Source organism: Pistacia vera, unplaced genomic scaffold (genome assembly GCF_008641045.1).
Source record: "Pistacia vera cultivar Batoury unplaced genomic scaffold, PisVer_v2 Contig590, whole genome shotgun sequence".
Classification (NCBI taxonomy): domain Eukaryota; kingdom Viridiplantae; phylum Streptophyta; class Magnoliopsida; order Sapindales; family Anacardiaceae; genus Pistacia; species Pistacia vera.
Window position 1 is genome coordinate 324,305 of NW_022196435.1, and position 9,232 is coordinate 333,536.

Here is a 9,232-nt window from a genome sequence, read left to right on the forward strand (position 1 = left end):
GTCAAACAGATTCATTCACGCTTGTTGTGCCGCTGCCTACTTGTTATGCTGCGCTCCAGCTGTCCTGTATTACTCTTCCTTCTTTGCCCCTTACGGTACCACTGACTATTGGTGGTCCATCAGATTATCACAAGCATATGTTAAGATATTTATTTGTTAATTTCCTGTGTGTTTATTTATATTGAATCAGAAGCAGCAGCACTTGCAGCAACCGAAGTTGCATTTAGATTCAAGCAGGGCAACGCGCGGTTTGCATTTCACAATAGCGCCAGGACCTGCAGTGACCCCATCAGGAACCACTCCAATAACATGGTTTCTGTTTTCTCTGATGAGTACGCATTGGTAGAGAGTAGGCCATGATGAATATGGGTATGTTGTCTTGCTGATGCAGCGATGCTACCAGGGGTTAAACGAAAATGGTTGGACTGTATTTCTCTGCATGTCGTATTGAATTTGAATCTCTGATTTTGTTGTACTGAGAAACCCCTAGAAACTCAATTTTTTTTTTTTTTTTTTTTGTTTGCCTTTTTCAAGCGTACATTTCTATGGGAATGTTTGTACATAAATTATGGGTCTCACAGCTGCTGAATTTACTGTTCTTGTTGGGTCAGCACGGCTGCGCTGCTGTTTTACAGATGACTATGATTGCAAACTTTCGTGGATATTCTTATATTTACATCACACATTATAATGTAACTAAGATTTCAGCCTTCCTTCCAAGTTAATTACACATAAGAATTATCTGAGTAATTTATTTTTATGTATTATTGAGCTTACTTTAATAATTTAAATACATTTTTAATGAAGTTGAACTAAATTAGGATAGGTAGTGATTGCGTATTGATAGATGTTTCTAATGGGTCCTATAATGCAATATTGGGTTTCAACTCAAGATTATGTAGGTTCATTTGATATTAAACTTTCTCGGAATTTAATCAAAGACTACAACAATTTCTTAGTATGCTGCTTCTAGTTGTTCTAGCCAAACTGAGCTCAAGAACTGAAGAATTCCCATTTAAATAGTTGATTTTTGTAATCTGAAAGAGCTTTACAAGAATGAAATGTGTACTTGATTTAATATTTTATTCTCTTGCAGCTGCCTTGATATATATATATATATTTCTTTATCACCCCCATAACCATGTGTCGTCTTGGCTGGGACCATGGTTGTTTTTCTTGACTATAAAGCTAATTTATTTGCCAAGATTAAGGTGTTCATCTATCATGAGTTGTTGGCTTTAGATATACAGAATGATTGAGATGGAACAGCTAATCCTGAGGCTTATCCTCCAAAAAGATACCCTTATTAAAATTTTTGTTCAGCTTAGAATTGATAATGCCCAGAGGAGGCAGAGCATGATTTAGAAAGAAAATAAATGAAAGAAGAGTTTCAAAGTAAGATGTGGATTTTGAAAGCAACAACTCATATTCATTTTCTTTTGCTTTAACATGGAGATGGTGCTAAAAAAGCAAAAGCCTCCACTCTATTTAGAGCATGGAAACAGTTGTTAGTCTAGGACTATGATCGGTCCCCTTTTTCCCTTGTAACAAGACAACAACATATTCTCTCTTTTCATCTAACAAAATAAATATTATGAAAATTATACAATTTCAAGGTCACAAACTTAGAGAAAATTTTAGTAAAGCATCTGGGTTTCTTCCCTCTTTACTGTCCATGCATTAAACGTTACGAATAACTAGTAAAACCCCATTAAAGTAAGGCAAGGCTTGCTTATTTGAATTGAGAGAAAGAGATAAAATGGTCTATTGGTCTTCCTGGGTAAACGAGAAAATAAAGGAAAAACAAAATAAAGGCCTAATTTAGAGAAGGCCTGATGGGGTGTTGTTCTCTTTGAAACTTTAAATGAAGGGTTTAGAATTGGGCAATCCAAAGAAAAGCATAAAGGAAATCCATTTAGCACAAGGAACCAAGACTGTTATTTTTCGTNAGGCAAGGCTTGCTTATTTGAATTGAGAGAAAGAGATAAAATGGTCTATTGGTCTTCCTGGGTAAACGAGAAAATAAAGGAAAAACAAAATAAAGGCCTAATTTAGAGAAGGCCTGATGGGGTGTTGTTCTCTTTGAAACTTTAAATGAAGGGTTTAGAATTGGGCAATCCAAAGAAAAGCATAAAGGAAATCCATTTAGCACAAGGAACCAAGACTGTTATTTTTCGTTGCATGGAGAGAAGAGCTTGGAATTCTAAAGTTGTTTATAATAAAGCAAGTGTTTTTTTTTTTTTGGGAGGATTTTACAATTCTTCATCCTTCATCCAACATCTCTACTTTTAATGGCTTTTTTCTCACTGTTTCTGGCTAATGGCAGCTGCTTGCTTCTCAGAGCCAACCCACTAAAGTTATTCTAATCACAATCATAAAGCACTTAATTACAACATTATTATTCCTTCTATATGAATTTTGTAATTTTCCCAGTTCAAAAATTTAAGCTTCTTTATATTCCTTTCTTGTTTAATAATAACTTAGCAGTCACTGTCTTGGTGTATTTTTAATGTTTACCTTTGACACAAGAAGAGAAGGGGATGGTGGCAGAAGATGTCAGGATTGGTCGGATGGTGAGGCAAGTCGGCTAAGAGTTAGTGAGTTGAAGAGTAAACAGGATTGGTCTTTGTTTGGTAAAAAAGAGCAAGGCAAATGATAGGGAGACGTAAATGAAAAAAGATGCTTGGCTTCCCAAGGTTAGTGTTCCAACTATGCCTTTTTTGTTCAAACCTGTCAGAGTCTTCTAATGCAGCCTTTATATATATATATATATATATTGCTTCTATAGCGGGCTTATGATTGAGTTGAATCTAAAGCTTCCCTACATGTTCTGGGCCCTCCTTGTGCTTTTTACTTTTAGTCTTCCAAATCCCATAAAAGATAATCCTCAGGATTATTCCTCCACATATAACCCTGAGGAAATACCAACCTGCAATCTCAGACACACTACTCATTCTCTCATTATTACTTCAAAGCAAGAGATACCTCTGTTGGCTCCCTCTTGTTTTCTGCAATCCACAAACATGGCTCTCTTGGTTTATAGGGGTGTCATTCTTCTTGCTTGTATTGGGATTTTAGCTCTTCAACCAGACAAGGTTTCTGGCCTGAGAAGCATAGACTTTGTTCTGAGATGGGATAAAGATTTGCTGCCTTTTGTCCGAACTTCACGTATTCTAAAGGCTGTTGCTCTCAAGGATTTGCAAACAAACCCAAGTTTGGCGCCTGCTCCTTCAACGACGCTTGATCCTAATCAATCAAATAAAAGGCAAGTTCGAAAAGGATCGGATCCTATTCACAACAGATGTTAGCATGCTGAAGCTATTTTCCCTTACCATTAAGGTAAGAAAGATGTTTGCCAATGGAGGAAGGCTCAGCTAGTTTCTCTAAGTGATGAAAGGAGAAACATTCCTCTGAAGTTCATTCATTCGGGTTTATTGGAGTTCTTTGTTTCTAGTTGTTTTGATTGAAGTTTTTATTGAGCTGAAAACGGGCAGGTAAAGTGCATCTGTAAGCCAGCATCCTCTCTGTATTGTATAAACGTAGGTCCTAACCAATAGCTCAATACTTTCATCAGAGATGATGCTGGTTGTCATACTTATACAAAATATAGTGTTTGGTAATCTTCTCTATAGAAAAAGACTTGTGTACTTTTCAATTTGTGACTCTTGTTTCGGCATTTTAAAATGAAATCCTAGCAATCTCTCCCAAAATATCTACACATAACATAACGCAAGACAATGCATACACAAACATACATATGCATATGCACCATGGAGATTAAACTACAAAGTAAATGCTGGTTTCTTCACAAGAAAATTTTCCATCTTGATTTACGTAGTTCATCTCATTTGCGCCCCATAAGCATGAAGATAGTTTTCTAAAAGTGATTGTGTTTTCTATGTTGAGTTTAATTTTTTCTTCAAATGATAAGGGCTTCAAAAAACGATTAATTTGGGCAGATTATCCTTAACTGAGATCAGATTATGCCTCAACAAACAATATATTCTTCAACTACACCATCAAGAAAAGGAACGAGTAAACGAGAAACAAAGCTCTGATAGATTTTCAATAAAACTATGTCTCTCTTTCAAAATCTCACAACTCAACCAAATCATGTCAAGTCAAGAAATATATCAATCTTCAGTGAGATTTTTCATTAAAATTGCTATTTACCATAATCTGAGATCTACTGTATCTGTTCTGCCTGTGAATTTTAAATCGTATAGAAGATGCCTTATGTGAAACCGCCTGCCAAATCATGTCTACAGCATCGCCGGGCTGGGATGGATATTGATATTGAAAGTAGTGTACAATTTCCTTTAACCTTTCCCACATCTTGGTCCACTGGTCTTGCTTGATACCCCTGAGAAGATATAGAAGAAATCCTTTCTTGACAGCATCAGAGGAATTAATAGTTATGCAAAACTCTGAGTAGTCTAAGACATCTTCGTATGGTAACTCAATCTCGTCACTTATTATCACAGGAACGCAGTGGCTTGCAATTGCATCAAAGAGGCGATTTGAGGAAGGGGTATCACCTGCTATATTGAGGCAAAATTTAGATGAGGCCATGCCTTGGCCTGCAGTTTTGACCCCATCTCCTCGAATGCTTCCAAATGCAAAGTGTACATCTTTTTCATCTTTCAGAAGGTAATATAATTCCTGGCGAATGACTCCTCCCTGGGAGAAATTGAAACGTGAAACTATAATCATAGACAGGAAAGATATATGATGACAAGTATAAAGACGATAACCTCCAATAAGAAGTTTAGTTCAAGAAAAAGAGAAAAGAATGGGATATGAAATATGAATTGTTTAATTAAAAGATGGTCAGCGATGCTAAATATGCAGTGCAAAAAAACACACCCAATGAGATGAGTCCACTGTCTTTGTCATAGCATTTGTTGTTTGCATAATCTTAACAGCTGCATATTTTGCTTTAAGATGCCACCAAGACAAATGGACGATCTCATGTCAAAGTTAAAAATGCCAGATTCTAAAACTTCCCAGGATAGTGCACTAAGCCACTTACAAATTCTGTAATTGAAATCTAAAAATTAAAATCTAATTACCAATCCTATCTGTGTTGTACAAAACAGTACATTTATGTATATATACATACACATGGATCCTTTCCAATGGGTCCGGTCAGGTGCCTTATAAATACACTGGCACCAACAGGATACTCCTAACTAGTTTATCTAGAAAACACAACTGGATGGTCAAGAATAATGGAAATAATGAAGGCATCAAGTTGGATTCTTAAGTCAAAGGACTAGTCTGTCAAGAAGTCTTCAGTGTGTGCATGCATATGCTCCAGATATGTATGCTTCACATTGAGTAATTAGAAGAACAGAAATTAAGTAACACTATGATATGAGAAAGCTAAATCATTTTAGAAAGTATATCATTTCAAATCAAGGCAATAGAAGCTAGTCATTAGCTCTTTTATCACATTATCTGAAATTACAAAAAAAATATGAAATGTCTGTAGAAAAAATAAGTCACATCAGAAGTTAACGATCAGCAAATCAGGATAATTGATGCATTTTTCCACCTCTGAATATAGCATCACCTGACATAGATATGCATCTGGTAATTAATTCTTATCCCAGGTCCTAGCAAAAAGTCCAAATCAAAAGGAGAGATCTCCATTTCAAAGCAGTTCCACATCATAAAATACATTTCAATAATTTATAATAAAAAAAAAATTGCAGAACTTACATCTTTTCTGTATATTGCTCCTTGAAAATAAACTAATGTAGGACGTTTTTCAAATGGCAATGATTCACCACTGGGAATGGTCCTCACAACATGCATGTAAGGAGCGATAATATCTTTCTCAATATTTGCTATTTCCATGGGGTATCTTCCAAAATCTGCAAGCACAAACATGGCTGAACCCAACTTATTTCTTGCATCCACCATGCTATTTGGATGGTGAGCCACTATTATGTGATCGTGCCCACCCAATCTTTTCCATTCATCCTGATCTTCCAAAAACTGAACCAATTTCTTTTGCAACATCTTGTTAACATTAATCTTCTCCTTTCCATGAACCTTAGAGTGGCGGTTGTAGCTCAAAGACGAGAAGAAAGGCACGAAAATTACATCTGCTTGACTTGAATTCTTGACTCTAATTGCAGAACATGGTCTTCCAAAATTTGCTGTATTTGATGATAGAAGATCGAGAGTAAGCCAGTACTCCATACTGTGCTGTAAATTCAACCCACCTGCGTATGGTGGAATTTGACTTGGTTTGCTAACATCGGGCCATGTCTCGTTTGCCTTTCCCTTCCAACCCATTAATCCAAAGTGAAATTCAGGAGGTAACTCATACATGTACACCCTTAAAAGAGCCTGACTTCGGTCACAATTTTTTCTTTTCTGTTGTCCAAAAGAACCAATCTTTTCCTTCCCAGAACTGGATCTCTGACATGCCACCTCTCCACTATTCATTGGAGTTTTTGCCACAGATGAAAGAAAAGGCAGTTCAATTTGTTCACTCTTGATATTGGGCTTTAAGTAAACTGACGTGCGATTGAGCAGAATCAGCTTGAAAACTGATCTTGGTATAAAAGAACTACTACTGAATTCAAGAAGGAACACAGAAGAAAGGATCAAAAGGAACATGGAAATGGTTATCAAGTAGAAAAGAAACCTCGAGGGAAATATGCTCTTTTCCGACATTGATGAAGGTTAGGGAGACAAAACTCTAGTGGGTTTATGAAATTCAACAGTAACTCAATGGCCGCCAAATCCCAAATGTATCAAAGCAAGACCAAGAAAAGTTATTTTTCTAGTGGAAAAGGTTTGCAGTAGAGAACCGACACGCCCCAAGTTAATGAGCCTTAGCTTCTTTATATATCAAGAAGTAATCACTTAACTAAAGGGTTCTCAACTCTCAACTCCAATCCATTAACAAGACAAACTTAATTTTGAAATTTTCACAACACAAACAGAGAAAAACCATCTTCAGAATGAAATGATAAACCCAATTTTCTGTCCTTAAACCCTAAAGGTTCTTGAAAAAGATTTCAACTTTCAAATATTTCCGCTTGAAACACCAACAAACCCAATCAAACGTCAGAACAAATATCCCGTATTTCAAACGTTACATAAGAATTATATTAAAAAGAGCTTGTTAAAAACAGAGTCTTCATTTTCCAACTAACCATAAGCTTTTCCTCTTGTTTTCATCCTAAAAGAAACCAATCAATCAATCTGCAAAATAAAAGGAAAGACTCTTTCAAGCCCATAAAGTAGTTGGTTTTATCTATAAGTAGTAGGAATTTCACAAAATCTCCAAAATAAAAATCATCCAAATAAAAACTAAAAGCAAGCATGTAAAATAATAAGAATAAAAATATATCGTCCGGGTTCTAAAGGTACACAGTTAGCTAAAATGGGTCGAAGAGAACTAGGCAGAAGAGTACCTGACGAGCTTGGATTTTGAGATTCTATATGCTTTCTTCTGTGTCTCTTTACAGTCTGTGCAGCAACAGTAGTGAGGGAAAAAGAGAAGAATGTTTACTATTGAGCACAATCTTATAATTGCTAGTGTATATCCTCATTTTCAAAACCTTTTATTAAAATTAATTGATTATTACGCTCCACTTTTGTCTCTTGGAGAGAGCAGACTGAGATGACTTTTGATTTGTCCAAACATGAATTAATTAATTATGTATATAAGCAATTTAAATCACTTTCCCAATTCTCTAAAGTATATATTAAAAAGTAATGAAGCCCACTTGAGAAAAGTCCACTTTGTGATAGTGAAATGTCAAAGTAGCAATTCAATGGGGGATTGATTGAGCCAAATTAGAATATAATTTGGTGAATGGGACATTTTGTGTGAAACAAAAGACTTGTTTGGAATCATGAAATTAAAATGTTTTGGTGAAGAATATATTATGGTTCTATGTGTATCAATCAACATTTTTTAATTCCATTTTTGCATGAAAAACTAGAATGCAATGCACGTTCCGTTTCCTTATAATTTAAACACATCTTACTTTAAATTGTTTTTAATTTAAATAAATAAATTTTTTTTATATTGATTAAAAAAACATCAAACGCCTTTGATGGAGTTTTTTTTCTTAAAAAAATAAAATAAAATTTAAGGGGATTTATAATAAATTAAAGAGTATGTAATATATATTTAAAAAAATTGTGTGTTTAATATATAATTCACTTCACCGTGTAAACACTTTTTTTTTTTTTTTTTTATTGAATAAATATATGTAAAAATTATGAAAAATCGTGTTCGGCTAGACTAGTTATTTATTTATTGTGTTTATGATATCTTGATAACTTGAACATTTTAAGCCTATGTCACTAACAAGTATACTCATTAATGGTAACTAATACTCGAGATCTTCCTTAATCCACTAAGCACTACTACATGACCATAATAGGTAACATAATTAAGGAAGGATTCAAATAACATAACAAATAAAGTAATAAGCACAAGACAAATTAATTTAGACACTAGTCTTGTAAATCTGAAGAAGAGAAATGTGTGGTTTTGCCTTTGACTTGGACCTACAACTTCAAAAGTAGAATCATTTTTTATTTATTTATTTTTTTTTTTGGGATAATCAGGATGTTCAAGTTAGCTGCCACACACCTCAATTAATCTTCGAAGTCTATTGAACACCTTACAAGCCCAAAAGATCAGATAAATCATAATATTATTATGGTAGATGAGCTTAATGTTTGAATCCAGAAACTTAAGGAATAGATCAAACCTCCTTGATTACCCAACCAAACCCTTGGGGTTTAAAATCATTTTTTTCACCCATTAACTCATTAAAATACAGTCTTTACAACATCTTTTAAATCCAATTTTACAGTTAATTTCCTAATTAAAAAATCAATAGTTGATTACGTTAATTTATTAGCCTTTGAATGATGATGATATTAGAGGAGATCCTTAATTTACAGTTGAATTTAATTGCCTGAAGTAGGCATAGTTCCACTTTTCATTGGACAACTTCGAAAAGTTGAGATGTAGTAGAAATTAAGGGCATTCCGCGCTTCGTCTTCCAGTTGTTGTACTTGTAGCAAGGGCAAACAGCTTTGTTCCCATGGACTAGGAGGCACACACAGGCATTTGGCACAACATTTTTGACAGAAGAACATGCATGGCTTATGGTAATGTTTCTTGCTGCATCTCCTTGTGCACTCTGCACCATAACCAAAATGCTCTTTCTTTAGACATCTTATAGTT

At 34.8% G+C, this 9,232-nt stretch overlaps 1 protein-coding gene across 2 annotated transcripts; it reads right to left on the reverse strand.

Moving 5' to 3' along the window:
- Nucleotides 1-4,023: 4,023 nt before the first annotated feature.
- LOC116109916 (probable arabinosyltransferase ARAD1) lies at nt 4,024-7,610 on the reverse strand. 2 transcript variants are annotated; one of them, XM_031396152.1, is made up of 3 exons: nt 7,437-7,610; nt 5,725-7,224; nt 4,024-4,680 (listed from the first exon to the last, which is right to left on the reverse strand). In XM_031396152.1, the coding sequence occupies exons 2-3, from the start codon at nt 6,688-6,690 to the stop codon at nt 4,141-4,143; spliced, it is 1,506 nt and encodes a 501-aa protein (XP_031252012.1). In that variant the 5' UTR covers nt 6,691-7,224; nt 7,437-7,610; the 3' UTR covers nt 4,024-4,140. The 2 variants fall into 2 exon arrangements, with proteins under 2 accessions (XP_031252012.1, XP_031252013.1); XM_031396153.1 differs by having other exon boundaries at nt 5,725-7,610.
- Between the last annotated feature and the right edge of the window lie 1,622 nt (nt 7,611-9,232).

Excerpts from the sequence above, each read along its gene's own strand:
- LOC116109916 (XM_031396152.1), bottom strand. The coding sequence starts at position 6,690 with ATGTCGGAAAAGAGCATATTTCCCTCGAGGTTTCTTTTCTACTTGATA. Across the intron at positions 4,681-5,724 it reads GAGCAATATACAGAAAAGAT|GGAGGAGTCATTCGCCAGGA; the intron begins GTAAGTTCTGCA and ends AATTTCTCCCAG.